This window comes from Macrotis lagotis, chromosome 7 (genome assembly GCF_037893015.1).
Source record: "Macrotis lagotis isolate mMagLag1 chromosome 7, bilby.v1.9.chrom.fasta, whole genome shotgun sequence".
Classification (NCBI taxonomy): domain Eukaryota; kingdom Metazoa; phylum Chordata; class Mammalia; order Peramelemorphia; family Peramelidae; genus Macrotis; species Macrotis lagotis.
In genome coordinates this window covers 175,658,498-175,678,328 of record NC_133664.1, presented here as the reverse complement: position 1 = coordinate 175,678,328, position 19,831 = coordinate 175,658,498, and the positions used below count along the sequence as shown (strand labels likewise).

At 37.3% G+C, this 19,831-nt stretch overlaps 1 protein-coding gene across 24 annotated transcripts in view; it reads left to right on the top strand.

Annotated features, from left to right (window-relative positions):
- The window catches only part of CELF2 (CUGBP Elav-like family member 2), a 632,079-nt gene that overhangs the window by 474,279 nt on the left and 137,969 nt on the right, over positions 1-19,831 (top strand). For all 24 annotated transcript variants that reach the window (XM_074194143.1, XM_074194138.1, XM_074194156.1 and 21 more), the window contains one exon: positions 18,235-18,317. In XM_074194143.1, the coding sequence (XP_074050244.1) occupies positions 18,235-18,317 (83 nt within the window). The remainder of the gene's footprint in view (positions 1-18,234; positions 18,318-19,831) is intronic.

Genomic DNA, 19,831 nt, shown 5'->3' with positions numbered 1-19,831 from the left:
TGAAAGAGCTATTTTTTTCCATGCCGAATAATGCAGAATTGAAAAGGACAGAACAAAATCATCTCATAATCAATTACCAATATCAGTAGGGACACAGTAAAAAAGTAACTGCCCTTAATGAATCCAAATCATCAGGTCTTGTATATTGAAAGAATTGCAAATGTGATTGCTAGTCTACTTTCAGCTGAGCTATGACAGAAGAAAAGGAGAGATAATATAGAAATGGAGAAACAGAAATGTGGCTCCAGTCTTCAAAAAAAAAAAAAAAACAACTTTAGGACTATTGACTAGGCCTATGCGCTTGACTATTAGTCCTGGGTAATCCATGATTAAAGAGATGGTTAGTAAATATTTAAAAGGAAAGCCGTGGTCATGAAGATTCAGTTTGGATTCTTCAAAAACAACCTACACTAAATTAACTTCATTTCTTGTCTTTCTTAATAAAGTATCAATTGCATAGATAAGGAGAATAGGATATATGTGTGATTTTATACATATATATATATATATATATATATATAGTGTCTGCATTTGTATATCTGTAATATATATATATACATATATAATATATACATATATAATATATATATACATATATATATACACACATGGATACTAAATCTAGATTTTAGCAAAATACTTGACATGTCTCAATTTTTATGGACAACTTGAAGAAATGTGAGCCTAATAGTTTTAGGTTGAAGGACTCAACTATTCATGGTCATTAAGGTTTTGATAACTTGGAAGGAGGGCTCCAAGAGAGTTTTGGGGTTTTGGGTTGTTTTTTTTTTTTTTAGTTTTTACAAGGCAGTGGGGTTAAGTGACTTGCCTGAGTTAACACAGCTAGGTAATTATTATGTCTGAGACCAGATCCACTGCGCCACCTAGCTGCCCTCAAGAGAGTGTTCATAAGGGTGGTACTTGAGTCTATTCTTAAAGGGAGTCAGAAGTTGAGAAGTAGAGGTAAAAAGTCAAAGCATCTCAGAAATGGGGGATAGCCAGCACAAAAGCATCAAGATTAGAAATGTAATCTTCTGTTCAGGGAATGACAAATAAGTCAGTGTATCTGGACCATAGAATATGTGCCAGGGAAGTAAAGTGTAAGAAGGAGAATACAAGGTTATATAGAAATTTAAATGCCAAAGGATTTTATATTTAGTAATGGAGGTAATTTCATGGAATTCATTGAGGAATCCATTGGGCATAGAAGCTACTTGTGCTTTAGGAAAAAAGCACCTTGATCTTTTATTGGAAGGGGGGAGAAACTTGAGGAAGGGAGAACAATTAGAAGGCTCCTGAGATATGTTGCGAAGTTACAACAGACAAGATTTGGTAATAGGTTGGCTATATATGGGGTGCATGAGAAATCAAGAATGATACTAAGATGTAATAATGAAGTCCAAAAGAATGAAGGAGTCAAGGGGAAAAGATAGTGCATTCTGTTTGGGGCCTGTTGCTTTTGAGATGCCTACAGGACATCCAGGTCAAGATGTCCATAAGCAGCTGGTAAGGCTTGACTATAGCTTAGGGGAAAGATTAAGGATATGAGATAGTATAGGGTGAAAAGAGAAGAGAGGCAACAATAGAATCCTGGAAGACCCAGTTAAGGGATGTGAATGAAGAACCAGCAAAAAAAGGAAAAAATAAAACAAAACTGAAGAAAAGTCAGAAAGGAAGAAAACTAAGCAAGAACAGTCTTGAAAATTGCAAAAGGAGGGACTATCCAGGAAGAAATTTGACCCTAGGTCTTCTGATTTCTTCCACCAGGACATGCTCAAGAATAATGAGTATTGTGTAGTCCTGTGGTCCATCTCTGTCACCATGCTTCCTAACTGTGTGATGATTCAGAAAGCAAAACTGTAGCTAACACATGATAAATGTTATCCATTATGGTAATACTTGCTCCATCCTATGCTTTCTTCTTTTTTTCCCCTTGATGGTCCTGGACTTCTCTAGTTCTAGATTCTATATGGACACCAATCATTCTTTCTTTAATCTATTGCTTTTTATCATCCAAGAGAAATGAAACCAGTTCTTCTCCTGTAGCAGTAAAGCCAGGCATCCTCAGTAGATAAGAATAGTTCAGACCTCTGCTGTATTTTTTTTTTGCCTTTTGTGAGCACAGGAAGCTATAAAGTTGAGGTAAATATCATTATACTCCAGAGAAAAGTCTTCAAAGTGATTCCACTAAAGCCAATTGAGCCTACAGTATTAAGAGGCCCTTCTGATGGGTGAACTGGCTAGCTCCCAATAATTACTTTAGAAAAACAAGACAACAAATCAATTCCAAACCCCATTAAGGGGGTACAGTCATCATTTGCAAATAAGGTCCCCTTGCCCTCTTTCTGTCTAGGCTTTGGCATTGGGTAGTTAAATGTTTCTCAAGCTTGTTGATCTGGCTCTCCTTGCCTCATTTCTTCTGTTATAAAATAGAAATAACATGACCTGCCCCTTGTTGCATTGTATGTGATTTACAGGGACTCTGTAAGGTTTAACTCAATCATGCCTATCCAGGCCTGAAGTTGTCTGGGAGAAAATGCTGCTTAAATGTGAACTGTTGTGATATAAACAGTTACCCTTGAGAAAGTAATTAATAGATGTTTCCTTGAGTATATACAGAATAAATACTATGAGTTAAACAGAAAAAAAGGTCTCTCCATCTTTCCAACATCAATAAGAAAATTCTCTGAGGTCTCTGTTTGGATCACAGGACAGGATGGAAAGTCTGAAAGAAAGGGTACCATTCTCCCAGCCCACCCTGGTGCACAAGCAAATAACAAACATGCCAGGACTGCTGTTCAGGGGAAAATGTAGATTTGCTGTGTATAATCACTGTAACATCAATTCATGCTTGCCTACACAGATAAATTCCTTGCATGGGAAACATTGGTCCAGATAAGATATTTACCTACTGGATAAGATATCTACCTACTGGAAAAGATACCCATAAAGATATTGTATTACCTTATAAATCATGGCCCACTTGTACAAGGTGAATTGGGTGAAGAAGGAAAAAAATCCTCACATGTAATAAAATATAAATTATATTGCTCACCCAAAAGACCCAACAAATAAAACACATGATAATCTTGAATAAAACAGTAACAACTGAGAGAATAGGAGATATTTAAAATGGAGCCAAAGATTTCAAGAGAGAGAGAGAAAGAGAGGGAGAGAGAAGAGGGAGGGAAAGAGATGGAGAACATTCTAGACAACACTGGAATGTCATATAGGAAATAGTAAGGAGACCATTTTTTTTGTTTTTGCAAGTCAGGATTACTTGACTTGCCCAAGGTCACACAGTTAGGTAATTATTAAATACCTGAGTTCAGATTTGAACTCAGATCCTTCTGACTCCAGGGTTGGTGTTCTATCCATTGTGCCAGCTAGCTGCCCTGTAAAGAGACCATTTTGACTGAAATGTAGAAGAGTGTGGTATGAAGGATAGTAATGTGCAATTAGCTTGGAAAGATAGCCTGGAGCCAGATTATGAAATTAGTCAGCTAACATCTATTAAGCATATACTGTGTACAAGACACTGTACCAAATCTTAGGAATAAGAAGACATGGCACCCCCACCTCCACCCCACCCCACTCAAAACAAAATATAAAGTCCCTGCTCTTAAGGAACTCACATTCAAATGGGAGCAATAATGTACAAATATACAAACAAGTTATATTCAGGATTAAAGATAGTCTCAGAGGGAGGGCATTAAGATTAAGAAGGACTGGGGGAGGCTTTAGGTGGATTTTAGCTGAGACTTGAAGAACACCAGGGAAGCAAGAAGGTGGAAATGGAATAGGGAACAGCCAGTGAAAATTCTCTGAATCCAGAGATAAACTGGTTTCTTAAAGGATCAGCAGGGAGGCCAAATCACAGTTTACATGGAAGGGTGTAAGAAGAAAGAAGACTAAAAGAGAAGAAAGGGGTTGGATAGATTATGAAAGGCTTTGGTAGCTGAACAGAAGATTTTATGTTTGATCTTGAAGATATTAGGAAGCCACCAGAGATTATTGAAAGAGGAGTGGGGTGGGGAGAGGTGATATGGTCAGATTTGTCTGAGGAAAGGATAGCAAGAATGGGTAGATATTTGAGGCAGAGAGACCAATCAATGGTCTATTTTGTTAGGTAATAAGGTCATGGTGTGACAGAGGAAACGGGGGGGGGGGGGGTGGCATGTACTATGAGAGTTACAAAGTCAGAAACAAAAGGACTTGGTCACTAATTGGATATGAGGTTAGCAAGAGAATAAGGAGAGGAGGATGACACCTAGGTTGAAATGAAAGTCTTTAAATGCCAAACAGGAAAAATTGTCTTTCATTGTAGTGGTAAAAGGAGCTACTGAAATTTCTTGGACCCAGACAGTGATATGTTCAGGTCTATTTGAGGATAGAGAACAATGTTGTCCAGTCATTTCAGTTGTGTCCCTTTTCATCACCCTGGATTTCTTGGCAAAGATACTGGAGTGGTTTGCGCATTCCTTCTCCATCTCATTTTATAGATGAGGAAACTGAGGCAAACAGTGACTTGAGCTAGTCAGAGAAGGAGTTCAAATTTGAACTTAGATCTTCTGGAGTCCTGGTCCAGCACTCCATCTACCTCACCACCTAGCTGCTATATAAGTGGTGTAGTGGAAGGGCCTGAAGTCAGGAAGACTTATCTCCCTGAGTCTTTAGGAAGAGTCCAGCATGACTGTAAACAACAGAAAAACAATATAAAAAAAAAAAGAGCATCTTATACCACCAAAACAGCTGTGTATTTAGTTGCCCCATTTACCTCTATCAAATTTATAAATGTCTTCCATCAACAACCTGTGGTTTCAATATCTATTTATAAATTTAAGTAGACTTTGAGGAGGCCAAACTGACTTTAGGACTAAGAAACATGTAATAGTCCAGGCTGTGGTAGAGAGGAAAAGGGATTGAGAAAAATTTTGAGTCTCTGAAACCAAGCAAGGGGAGAGTGTCCAAAACAAGGGAATGGCCAACACGGCAAGTGATACAAATAAAATCAATGAGTTTGAGGACCGAAAAGAATATATTATATTTTGTGATAGTAAGTCACTTGTATCTTGATTTTGAGAAGTTGGGGAAAGAATGGGTTAAGAAATAAGGGAGTCATTGGGTCTAGACAATGTAAAATAATTCAATAACTGAATCCCCTTGTCCTGAAATCAAAACAGGTTGATCTTATATCCCACTTCAGCCTGTAGCAAATAATGTTATAGCAGAATTACTACATAGAAATGAAGACCTGGAAGAATCGTTGATACTTTATCATTTTAGAAGGAACAGTTTTTGCTGTTGACATGCTTCATCTTGGAAGATTCCTGTGGAGGTTTAGCATATCATGAACCACTGGGCCCAATCCTTTTGAGTTTCTGAGATGTGTACAGTACAGTATCATGGCAGCCTTTCAATTGATTTATTGTACTTTCCACAGACTTAGCACTCTTTAGAGTTGTCTATCAATAAGAATTTATTAAGTACCTATCAAGTTCTAGATATTCTGTTAAATGATTGGCCCCTTCAACTCATTTCAACATTTATTAACCACCTGTGACTTTCCCTCCTTAACTGCTCTAGAATCAGGCTTTAAAATTTCTAAAAGTGCATTGAATCAGTTGTTTTCTTATTGTTCCCAGCTCCAAAGGTCAAATGCTCTATTTCTAACAAAGGAAAACTGCCTCTTTCTTCAAGCCATTTCCCACAGTGTCTTGACAGACAGTCACATTAACCATGAACTTGGCATTTATGAAGCTTGGAGTACTAGAGTTCAAGAAGCGGCTAAAAGCTATGATTGTCCTAAGGGGGAGGGCGGGGGTGGGAGGGAGGGAACAAAGGGAGGGGAACCTGACATTAAAATTCTTCAGATACTTTTATAGCTATTAGACATTTAAAATGGCTTAACATAAGTGGCTTATTTCAGAGAACCAGGCAAGGGGAAAAAAGCAAATTCTAGCAATTTTGCCCTTGATATCTTTTCTATCTGTGTCTCTGCTTTAGTTGGAATTTACATAATAATGGGTGAGGAAGTGTTGCCGTACATGTAGCTGTGCACATTAGTCCTCAGTTGCTTTCCCAAAAGGTTTGAAAATGCAGTAGATTTAATCTAGGTCAAAAAAAAAGACCTCAATTTTGCAGGCAGAGGACACTTAGAGTGAACATTTTTATTCACAAGGGGACAGGAGTGACAAAGCATGGCTCATCTATGATAACTCCCTAGTGCATCTGAAGGTTGACAGTAACCCAGGACTTGTGGCCAATTAAAAGAAAGGCAGTAGTCATAGTATATGAGGGGTAGAGTGTTGGGGGTGGAAGAGAAGCAAATGATCAAACTATTGGGTCCTTTGTGATAATTTTTCAACTGCCAGGTCATAACTGTTATCAAGGATTGAACTTACCTACTTTGGGCCAGAGAGTAAGCATGCTTAATGATCTGTCAGACAGACCAGATCACCACCACACACCATCCCCCCCCCCAAAAAAAAGGAAATCAGATATAATGCCTCAAAGATCAGATCTGTCCTTTGCCTGTGTGGGTTCCACTGGGATTCCTTTCCAATTATACCTCGTATTACAAACCATAGAATACTTGTAATATACTGTGATTAGAATGGCAATGGATTATTTCTTTGCTTCCTAGTTGGTGGCCAGATGGTAATACTTTTTACATCAGGGTGCCAATTATATCAAACTCTATAAAACTAAGCTAATTGGATGTAGTATCATTAAAAGTTGATTTCTATAGGACCTGGCATTTGTATTGGATAGCTGATTACTTTGAAAGTAAAACCCATTTTTAGATGTGCAAGGGAGATATAGCTATGTACAAGACTGAAAGAGAAATAATCCAAAGAGGAAGATATATACAGTTTTCCCAGAGTAAAGTTATACAGCTGTCACCCTGTCACCCTGAATGAAAAGGAATATTTCAAATGTCCCCAGATTATGTCTAGTCCTTGTTTTAATTTTCTCATCTCTCATAGGATGAGAGAGTTAGGCTAAAAGATTGCTGTGATGATATTCTAAAAATTTCCAGTTTTGACACTAATTCCACAATATGGACTTTCAGAGCTAGACAGAGCCTTGGGATTCTAAGCTGGTTGGGGAACCTTTATTTCTGCTAAGGGCAATTTGGATATTTATAACATCATTCACAAGTCATACAAAATTATCTACTCAAAAATTAGCCTGCTATATTTACTCAAACATTTCATTACTTCACCCCTAAAGAGCTCCTAGATTTATTTAATTTTGAAACCCACCTACAGTTGCCATGGCAGTGCTAGGACAAATGATCTTGCAGTTTTATAACAGCCAGTGGGCCCAATGTTCCCTTCCACAGATCTAGGCCAACCTCTCCTTCATGCCTTAAAGAATGAAACAGTCTCAAAAAGAATATGCCATCTCCTTCAAAGGTTCCTCCTTTCCTGATGCTCTTAATTGCTACTGCCTTACTGTGCCATCTTCTACTCCCTAATTAACTTGTATTTTATTTTCTACATATTATTTATTGGTTTCTCTAAATGTTATTGCTTCTAATAAGAGTTAGTAACGTTATTATGATAGGGAGCTGGACTCAAAACCAGAAAGACCTGAGTTCAAGATCTACTTCTGGCCCCTTCTGGTTGTGTCACCCTGGGTAAGTCACTGGATCTTTTTGTGTTTTAGGCAGCAAGTCAAAAAGAAGGTACAGACTTACATTGACAGGAATTCCTTACTAACAGTCTCTTATGAGACTAATGAATTATATGATCTATTTACACTTTCTGTCTTCCCCAAGAAAATGTAAACTGTTTAAGAGTAGGGATTGCTTCATTTTTATCTTTGTAACAGTACATAGCACAGTGCCCAGCAGATGTATTATCAATATTTACTAATAATAACTCAGCCCCACCCCAGGTGGCAATCTCCATGATTATCTATGAACCCAAACAGAGGAAAAACATTCTTCTTCCTTTTTTAAAAAATTAGTGTGCAATTTCTTCTAGTTTTAATGAAGAGGGATTGTGGAAGAATTTTTTTAAAAATCTTGATTAATTTATAGAAATTATAATAATTTGTCTTGACTAGGGCAGAGGAATGACTGTTAAACAAAAACCATATAATGTAAGAAAGTCACCAAGACACACACACACAAAAATATGACTCAGCTTCTCAACTATTATATGTTGTAAGAAGGTGTGAGAATGAGGGAACTAGGATTGGGTCTATCCCTGGGATTTCATTGGAGCAGGACAGCCTAGTGTTAAACACCTTCCTTATTGGCAAAATGATGACATATCTGTGATTTACGGTTTTTCAGGCCTGCTTGGGCCATCAGAAGGTTCATTGACTTAACTGTCTTTGGTCACATAGTCAGTACCAGTCAGAGGTAAGACTCTAACCTAGCTCTTCTTGAGTACAAGGCTGGCCCCTCTATCCATTATGCCATGGTTCCTATAATAGGCTCTACTGGTGTAATATTTAAAATGGAGTGAAGAAAATGAGAAAATCATGTATGAAGAATAAGCCCTCCCCTGGCTTAAACTGGCAAGAGCTATATTATTTTGACAAGGAGCCAGCATCCCAATTGAAATTCTAAGCTTGTATATATCTGGGCACCTGTTTTGCTTATAAATACAGCATACAAAGGAGAAGTTCATTCACAGAAAGGAGGGAAACAACCCAGAGCAGGACTTCACTCATTTAGCCTTGCTGGGCCGAACTCCCTTGATCTGGCAGCCCCTTAGCATTCAAAGGCGGTCTTTAAAAGAATTTTCAATTCACAACATGATGACTTTGCTGATGTCCTGAATTCGAATGGATCTTGAATTGGATTTTTCTACTAGGGTTCCATCACTCTGCTAAAAGAATAGAGGATTCAATCATTAGACGATCATTATTGAGCTGTTTTGAAGTATCCATTTTCTAAGTCTAGGAAATAAAGCAGATTTCATACTTCTAAGTTGCTGATGGGCTTTGAAGACATAAAATATATGTCCATACACCCCATGGTCAGAGTTCAGTTGCTGGCAGCAAGTGATAATATTTCCAGAATAGGAAAGCTCTTTGCTTGATACATTTTTTGTTTGTCAGTGAAAATCCTCAAAAAAAAGTTTGGGAAAACCAATTTCTCTCTTCCTCAACTCCAGTGTCCCCAGGATCATTCTTGGGGACCAGAAAACATCACCTAAATGATTCCCTGTGCTAATAATAATGTTGTTGTTCCATTGTGTCCTCCTCTTCATAGCCCTGGGAACTGTAGTACACCAATCCTGTATGTGAGGTTTTCTTGGCCAGGAGTCGAGATTGGTTTGTCATTTTCTCAAACAGAGGTTATGTGACTAGCCCAGGATCACATAGCTAATAAATGTTTGAGGTCCTATCCACTGAGCCATCTAACTGCTTCCATAAAGAATATTAGTGGCTAGAATTTATTTAACTTTTTGGGATTTGTAAAGCACTTTACAAATACTTTATCATCCTTACAACAACCCTGGGAGAAGGGGAAAGAGAAACAGAGACAGGGAAAGAGAAAGAGAGAGACAGACAGAGAGAAGTAGAGAAAGACAGAGAGAGACAGAAATAGAAAGACAGGGACAGAGAAAGATAAATACAGAGAAAGACAGAGAGACCTATTATTATTCTCATTTTACAGATGAGAAAACTGAAGCAAAGACTGAGTGACTTGTGAACACATAGCTAGTGAGTATCGAAACTAGATTTTAATTTAGGTCTTCCTGGCTTGAGGTCCACTGTTTGATCCATTGTACCACTTAGTTGCCTGCTGTTATCCTCTTCCTGGATGATAAAATTCAAGACAAAAATTTATAATTAGAATTAGATAATATGAAAGAATACCTTCTCCCTTGAGAAAATCCCTCTTGGAAACTCAATAAAGTAATGTTCAGATTAGGACAAAACTGTGAGAGACCTTTCCCAAGTTTAGATGCATGGTTGATTCTCTGTCGTCTAGGATAGAATATGGGTTGGAAAAATTTATACTGCTGCATAAAGTTAACTTTGATGAAAAAAGCCATTTTGGCTGTCTCTCTTTATTCTTTATCCCTTTGCAATTTGACTTCAGCTCTCCTGCCAACAACCCATCCTATTCTCTTCAGAGTTCCCAGTGATCTCTTAATTGCTCTATGTGATGGGTTGGTAAGGATGAGACTGTCTGCTTCCTTTGACACTACTGACCATCTTCATGGTGACTCTTTTGTCCCTGGCTTTTCTTGACACTGCTACCTTTTAGTTCTCCCCCCACCTGTCTGACTTCCTTCTCATTTTCTTTTACTGTCTTCCATCACCCATCTCATACTTCTCCCTCCATTAACCTCATCAGCTTTAATGAAGTTCATAGTCATCCTTATGTAAACAACTCCCAGTATATATCAATTCAGACCTTCAGTGCAGCATCACCAATTGCCTGTTGGACATTGCAGACTGCATATCCTGGAAACATCTCAATCTCAGCATATCCAAAAGCACATGCATTATTTCTCCACACAAATCCTCCTTTTTTTCCAAAGTTATCTATTTCAGTCAAAAGTACCAGGTTCCTTCCAGTCTCCCAATGTTCATAAGATTGATCTGGATCCCTTAGTCTTCCTTATTCATAGGTCCAATCAGTCACTTAGTCTTCTTGTTTCTTCATCCACAACATGGCCCGTATTTAATCTCTTCACTCCTCTTCCATAGACCCTTATCAAAACCTTTTGCCTTAAAGTCTCCTAATTGACCTCCTTGGTTCCTCTCTCACCACTCTAGTCCTTCCTTCATGTGGTTGTCAAAATAATTTTCCTTAGCTCCATTACTCAGTCAACACAAATGGCTTCTTCCTATTGTTCTAAAATGGAGACAGGTTGCCCTTTGCAACTTGGCCTCAGATTATATGCATTTTCTGTTCCAGTTAACCTGGTCTTATTTTTCCTGTTTCCTCTCTGACTCTAATTCCTCTCTTCCTTTGAAGTGCTGCTCAAACATCATCTTCTTCACGAAGCCTTTCATGCTCTTCCCCACCCCACAGCTGCTACCAAACTACCTTACATTTTAACTCCTTTGTTTATATTTATATTTTTTTATTTTACTATTATGCTGGATATGAATTTATATCTATATATACTTGGTACCTCACCCATTAGAATATAAGTTCCTGAAAGACAGGTATTATGTCATTTTTATACTTGCATCCCTAGCATCTAGCACATATTAGGCACTGAATATATTTTTGTTGATACCAAATTTTTTTTCTAATAAAATGTTTTAAACTCTACATGGCTTAACAATAAAAAAAATGCCTCTTCACAAGGTCTTAGACTTTATCACTCATTTTTCTCTTGCTAATTCCAAGGCTGGCTTAGAGAAGGTTTATAAATGAAATGGGTAACCATGTTCGTGGGGACCAAAGAGCCAACAGAACTTTTAAAGCTTTCTAAAACTGAACTTTGGTCTTGTTTTCTAGGAATAAGCCTTCTTCTTCTACACTGAAGAATCTAAGTAAATTGGTGTCTGTTTCTAGGCAGACTCTGGCATAAACTGGTTAGCTCTGCACACACAATAAATTTTATTCAGTATGCAATATTCCCAAGAGTTTCACAGTAAAGATTTTCAAGAGAAACAGCTGTGGTTTGAAAAGATTTATGATAATCCAGATGGTTTATTTGCTGGTAAATCCACTTGTTCATTTAAAATTAAAGTCTTTCAGTAAAGTTGCATGCCTTCATTGTGATTTTATATAAAATATATAATTTGCTCCTGCACATGTGGTTGAATGTTTGGGGGAGGGGGGAGTACATGCATGAGTGCATACTTGTGTAAAGATGCCAATACTGACCCAGCTTCTATTTGAGGTTTTCTCTTTTGAAAATGAGAGGGGGAGAACCCTATAACAATGTCTCAAATTATTCAGCAATTAAGCTAGCAGTATACCTAAGGGAACTCTTTATGACAGCAGAAACTATCGGTGAAGAGATATAGTCAGACACCAAGTACCCCATTTGGAGCATGTAGCATTTGGTCTCTCTGGGATTTGCCACTCTCAACTTCTGACATATGATGGTGTAATCATATCTCACAATTATATTACTGATTACAGATTGCTTTATGAGGTGAACATATGCAGGTATTACTGCTACAATTACCACCTCCTGGGAATCTGGGAAGTAAACGACTGAGTCACCCTCTCAAGACTGAGAAAAAGAGGCTCTAAACAATAGGCAGAATGGAGAATTTTAGCTGTCAGTGCACCCCCTTCTGAATTCACTTTTGCTCCAGACCATCTAGCCACCTTCTGCCTCTTGAGCAACCCCCAATGCCATTTTTTACCTTTTTGGTAGTATCCTGTGCCAGAAAACCCTCTCTTCTCTTTCTCTCTCTCTCTCTCTCTCTCTCTCTCTCTCTCTCTCTCTCTCTCTCTCTCTCTCTCTCTCTCTCTCCCTCTCTCTCCCTCCCTCCCTCCCTCCCTCCCTCCCTCTTTTTAGAACTCAACTGTTTGGCACTGTACCTTCAGAACCTTGTATGACTGAAGTCAGTTCTGTGTCCCTCAAGTCTTTGAACTGACTATCCCATGTAGCTGGAAGAATTTCCTTCTTACCTGTACCTCATCACCACATTCTCTTTCTTCAAAATGCAGTTCAAGCATCACCTTCTTCTCAAAGCCTTTCCTGATCCCCAATTGTGTGTGTCCTTTCTCCTAAGCTACCTTATATATAACTATTTTGTATTTACTTATATTCTCCTGATACTTATTCAATAGATACATGTGTGAAAGTGATGGCCACCAAATTAGTAAAGGTAAGGGGATAAATGTGACACATGATAGAGTGGTAGAATTGTCAGATTTCGCAACTGATTGGATATATAGGGTAAGGGAGAATCAAGGATAAATCTCAGGTTGGGAACTTGAATTACTGAATAGACTGAGGTGTCCTTAACAGAAATTGGAAAGGTCCAAAGAGAAATAGATTTGGAGGCAAATATAATGGATTATCTCTTCCTTTTAATTGCATTTTTATTTGAGAAATAGTTATCAAAGGAGTGTGAATTCTCTAAACTTAGATATTATTGAGGACTTTGAAGGAGGTATTTAGAACTGGGAGTCTCCTAGCATCCCTCAAGTTACAACATGCATGCTCCTATCTGTTGTGAATGAGAGCTCTAGATTCTTTGGGCTCCCAGTAAGTTTAGGGAAGATCACTTGGCTCTTCTGTATCCTATCTTTCTTACCTCCAACAGAGTATTAGGAAGCCAGAGATGTGCACCATAAAGAATATGAAGCTTGCATGCAGAATGAAAGGATTTGATATCTCTCTCCTATTATTATTGTCTCTTGTTTCAAAATCATATCCCCAACTTTTACAAGGCATCATGATCTTTGAAACTATGTTATTATTATTGGTGATGTTGGTAGTGGTGTTGTGTTTTATCCAATTCTTCATGTTCCCATCTTGAGGTTTTCTTGGCAAAGATACTGGAGTGGTTTTCCATTTCCTTTTCCAACTCACTTTTTTCCAGATGATGAACTGAGAGTTAAGTGACTTGCCTAGGGTCAAGCAGCTAATAAGTGTCTGAGGCCAGATCTTAAGTCATAATGATGCTTTCTTGATTCTAAGCCAATGTTCTATCCACTATACCATCTAACAAATGTGTATGGTAATAAAATATAGATTAGATTTTTGCCTTTGTTTGAATGGGCTTCATTTCTTTGTTTAGAAGCCATGAGTTGAACAGGTTAAGGTTGTGAAAAAAATGAATTATGGGTGTTTAGTAGATATTATTTGGAATGAATCAGTAACAAAATGCAAAACAGTGAGGGCTGCCTTCTAGGGAAGAAGTAGAATGGTTCTGGCCTGCAAACCATCTGGATTGTTGAACCCATTAGCCCTGGTGGCACTCCAGAGGCCTTGCAGATACTCTTTAGCATGAAACAGGACCTTTCCATCTCTTCTGATTTCTCATCTATCCATTCCTCCTGGACAGAAGATGACATCCATGCAAACCTGAGGGACTGACCTTTGAAGCACATCAGTGGATTTGTTTAACCACACAGGCTACCACAGTGGTTTTGAGACTTCAGAAGAAAGAAAGACCTGTTCTCATAATCAAATTTCTGAACCATCTGGTATTCTAGCCACCTTGGAAATGAAGCCAGGGAATTCAAACCAGAATTACAGCTGGCTCAGGGCAACCTATGAGACAGGTGATTCCCTTAACAGCATTATATTCAGTTAGGACAGGCAGGAAAGAAAATTTCATCTCCATCGAGACTTAATGGGTTTTTTCTCCTAGAATTTATAGTAGCACCTTGACACATTGTCATGCTAATTATTCTATCATGAAAAATCATATTTCTCATCTTACTTCAGTTAAATAATCTCTTCATATAAATGAATTTAAAATTTTATGTGAAAATACCAATTGTGTTGCAAAAGGGCTATGGTTGTTGACTTTGACAGCGAACAGAAACAATGATTTTTAAACTACTTTTCCCCATCTTTAGATCCATTCATTCTAGGAACAGGGGAAATTAAATCCACTAGTAACCAAAGTCAAAATGGCTGTGCTTAAAGATGGCAGTTTCAATTTGTACTGCCATGTATTTATTCTACAAAATTTAGACAGCTTGATCAAATATTCCTTTGAGTAGAGTGTTTGAATATGTACACAAAATGAAACAGAGAGTTTTCCTACCAGGCAAGATAAAGAACAAACCCCATTTAAAAAAAATTCTGTGTTGAGTAAAGCAATGTGTATGCCTCCATGCAATTTTTTGGTGAAATGATGTGCACTACTGACTTTTCAGTACTCTACCAGAGGTAAGGCAACCAAGAGAAGAGAAGATAGGTCAACCAAGAGCTCTCATTCACAATCATTATCTATCTAGGAAGTTGTCGAGGTGATAGGGAAATAAAATTTACCACCTGTCTGATCAAATGAGTTTTCCCATGAGTTTCAGTCAAAACATATATAAAGAAGAATTTTATAGGATCTCATTTCTTTGGAAGGGGGGGAAATGGGAAAGATCTGATAGTTGTTCATCTATTAAATAGAACCTAAATTTTTAATGAAAATAAAAATTTTCATAGGTGCAGCAGGGCTAGAGTAGAAGAGTTTACCTTTAGACACAATGGTAAAGTAGGAAAAGTTCATCTTTGGGTACTCTCTGATCTTTTTCTATATGTGATACTTCATTTTTCCCCCTACTAAATTCTGCATGCCCTTATGTGATTCATTGGAGTTCCTCCATTAAGGTCTATTTATCCCAGGTTCTGAAATACGATCTCCTCCTTCCAAAACACAAAAACAAAACAAAAACAAAAAAAAACTTCCTGTATTTGCTTGATTCCTATCAGCTTAATGTTATTCTTCTCAGGGATAGTTTAAAAGAGGGTGACATAAAGTATTCCTATTTAAATATAGAAAAAATTAATTTCTAAGGGTAGAATTTTAGGCATGGGGAAGGTGGAGAATATGATTTAGAAGGGGTGTGACTGGGGGAGAGTTTGGGGGATTGGGGTGGGGGAAGACAACCCTTGAAGCTCACCATGTAGTTAGAGTTATAGGGATCCTAATGCTGACTTTGCATGTAAGAAGACAGGTTTATGAACTTACATTACAAGTTTTCCTTCATTTATAAATCATCGTTCTTCCTTGTTGCTTTTACTATACAATTATGTCACTCCCCAATTTCAGATCTTCCTGAGAGCCTCTTAGCTCTTTGAGAATAAATCTCATTTTTTTCATTCTTGTTCCCTTGGCTAGGCTGGACTGACAGGTTATTTTTCTTTCCCATGAGTATTTCCTTTTTATTTTCTTTCCTCCAAATAAGCATAACTTCCTTACAAATTCCACCTCTTCCTCCTTGAAAGTCTTATTTGAGGGCGGCTAGGTGGTGCAGTGGATAGAGCACTGGCCTTGAAGTTAGGAGTACTGAGTTCAGATCCAGCCTCAGACATTTAATAATTACCTAGCTGTGTGGCCTTGGGCAAGCCACTTAACCCCATTGCCTTGAAAAAAATAAAATCTAAAAAAAAAAAAAAAAAAAGAAAAAGTCTTATTTGAATTCCTTACTTGAAAAAAAGATGTATTTCTAGTCATTCTTCTAAGTATCAGATGTCATCTCCTCCTTGAATCTTTTCCTTCCTCATACTACCTTGCTAGCAGTTGTGTACTCATTTTATTTTGGAAGAGGGAAGAATACTTAGTATGAGTTTTATGGTTATGAGAATATAAGTTTTGGGGGGGGAACCTCTTAGAAGATTTTTACTGCTACTGGGATTTTTTTTTTAGGTTTTTTCAAGGCAGATGGGGTTAAGTGGCTTGCCCAAGGCCACACAGCTAGGTAATTATTAAGTGTCTGAGGCTGGATCTGAACTCAGGTATTCCTGACTCCAGGGTCCGTGCTCTATCCACTTAACCGCCCTGCCCCTGCTGCTGTTTTTTTTAATAGTATCAAGGGAGATCTTTAAGATTGTTCTGGTTAAATAGTTACATAGATTATTAAGCATTGGCATCTATTTTCTCATGTACTAAACTATTCTTTCACTTTGGGTGAAATTTTCTTAGTTCTTAGTTTATGCTGCTGCCAAAATTATTGGTTGATTGGATCTGTTAGATAAAGACAACAGACCAACTGCTCAACTAAAATTAACTTTGTAATTTAACAAATTTAGTTCAATTGCTGAAACTGAGAGACCCATATCAGACTGAATCTCCCTCCATCAGCAAAGGTCTGCGGACTCTGTTGAGCCTTTTATTGGAAGTGTGCACTTAAAGAGTTACTTGATTTTTAGATGAAAAAATATTTTGCATTAAGAAATTATTATTGTACTATGCTATAATTTCAATGATTGTCTTTTTTTAATATGTAGCTAAGTCAAATGTGAAGCACCATTAAAAAAATTTTATTTAATTTTTTGCTCTAGACCTATGAGACTTCATAGACTTTTTACTTGGTTCTCTTATGGGTAAAGAAGCATCTCAAAATTTTTTTTGTTTCTTTTCCTATAATCCTCCTGATTAATTTTGCTTTAAAAACTGGAATGCGGCGATGACTACCTGGCGCAGTGGATAGAGCACCGTCCCTGGAGTCAGGAGTACCTGAGTTCAGATCCAGCCTCAGACACTTAATAATTACCTAGCTGTGTGGCCTTGGGCAAGCCACTTAACCCCGTGTGCCTTGAAAAAACCTAAAAAAAAAATTGGAATACCAATTCACAAGATTTTGATAGCTTATAGAATCCACTTTGCTGTCTCCAACACACCTTATCTATTATGCATTTTGCACCCTTATATATGATAGTTGTTTTCTATCCTGTTCTTTGCCCATTTACATCCTCATCCAAGAACAATGGAAGTTAAGCGTGAAATCTATCCTCTATTTTACTTATTGTGCTTTAGCATCTTTTTGATAGCCTCTTAAATCTCTTCTGATTCCTTAATACATACAACTGTCTCTTAAGATGGTTTTGTACCTTGGTAGTAAAATTTATATTAGACAGTGTGCCTAATGCCACTTCCCCTCACCCCCCAATTTACCAAGTTTACCAAGAAAAAGCATCAATTTTTCATCAACATTTACCTTTGCAGCTATTTTTAAAGCTGAAATCTAGCAAAACTATATACCTTGCTTAACACTGATAGCATTTTTTACAAATATTTTCTTCTAGAAGTTGAGACTGGGGTTAGGAAAACAATGACAACAGACCAGCCTCCAGATCACTTGAACAGTCACTGATCTGTGGTGTCTGGAAGGGGTCCTGTGAATATTTGAACCAATCTGTGAGTCCTAGATATCTTGGGCTTCATGAATTAAGCTACCAGCTCCTGTTTGGGGGTTTTCCAAATCATTTTTAACTTAATTTAAAATACAGTGACAATGTAATCATCTAAGTCTTAAGGGTAGGAACTCCAAAAGTACTATAAAAAGAATTTATTCCAAGTGATTGTGTCATTTTGTCATTTTGATTAACTATCTTTCCCTTTAGTTGCCACCTTCAAACTCCCTGAAATACCAGTGTTTCTGGCAGTAGTAGATGAACTTAAATGCCTTTTTCTTCAACTTGGAGAGAAAGAATAAATGCGATTTAGAATAAAAGGCAAAGTGTCAGTGATTGAGAGGTTATTACTGTTCTCATGCTCTTTATTATTTCTAAATTGTACATTCTTTTAAAGTATATGATTTGTTCATCGCCGTCAAGCAAATCCATTTGCAGACATTTCTAAAAACCTTTTCATTTCTCTCTGTAGGTTGTTGTTTCGTAACATTTTATACAAGAAAAGCTGCACTTGAGGCTCAGAATGCACTGCACAATATTAAAACCTTACCTGGGGTGAGTCCGTTTACTTTTGTACCAAATCACTTTATTGCTTGAAAATGGTCCCTTTCAGTTTAAGGTTCTAGTTATGGTCTCTTCGAGCCAAAAAAAAAATGACTTTGGTCTTTGGAGGAGTGGGTGCTGACTGAACCCCCTCAGTTCATGTACAGCAGCCACACCATCTGGCTAGTCCATAAAGTAGGATGGACATTAACTTTGAAGGAAAGAGCTTTCAAATAGCCCATCCCCTTGCTTAAAAATCAGAGTGGTCCCACTGGGCAACAGCAAGCTACCAAAGAGCATTGGGTGGACTAAGATTTTAAAAGGGGGGAAAAAAACCCAACACATACATACAAAGAGAAGCAAATGGAAAAGGAAAAAAGGATTTTACTCACCAGGAGCCCTTTTTCAAATTTAGCTTCTAGATTCTTTCTTTTGAAAGGACAAAATGTACCCTGCATGGCCATAATATTAAACCTCCTAATGGTTTCTAAACAGTCACCAGTGGTTAACAAAGTCAATGTTTTAAAACCCATTTTGTGACTTTATAGTTAAAAAAAAATACAAAGCCTACACTGTTTTTCCCTTTTCTTCCATATTTGACTATTAGTACAATTCACTAGGAATGCCCTGATGACATATACTTAGCTACTTCATCAGAATACATTATTTCTAAAAGGAATTTTTAGAAATTATGTAATGATGTTAGATTGCATTGTTCTATTTGAATATCTTCACTATTACTTGGAAATCAGCAATGAGTTAACTTAATATCCTAAATGGTTATCTGTTGGTGATAAAAGAAGTATCTGTGGTAAGCAGAGAAAAGATGATGATTTTATTGGAGGCTAGTGTAATAAAAATAAATGAATGAAAAATCAACAGAAAAAATATGCTTACAGTTCAAGTTATAGATTTCTATTATTGTGCCATATATTATTCTCATACCTTACACCTAATTCAGTCTCCTAAATTAGAAAGTCTTGAACCTGCACAAGTCAACTTGTTATCCTATCTCATTTAGGAATGTAGTGATTTCTTCAGAAGATTTCTTCAGATTTCTTATAATACAGTATGCCTCTTTCCAAAGCTACTTAACTACTCAGTCTCAAGTCCCTCTGAAACAGACATTCTTAATCTTTTTTTGTATCATTTACCTCTTTTGGCATTCTGGTGAAACCTATGGATCTCTTCACAGAATGATGTTTTTAAATTCATAAAATACATAGGATTACAAAACAAACCAGCTACATTGAAATATGATTGTCAGAATATTAAGAAAAAAAAAACTTCATAGACTCCAGGTTAAGAACCTATTACTAGCAGCAGCTAGGTGGCGCAGTGGATAAAGCACTGGCCCTGGAGTCAGGAGTACCTGGGTTCAAATCCTGTCTCAGACACTTAATAATTACCTAGCTATGTGGCCTTGGGCAAGCCACTTAAGCCCATTTTCCTTGCAAAAACCTAAAAAAAAAAAAAAGAACCTATTACTGTAGAGTCTAAATTGCTGTCATCCTTAGCTATGACAT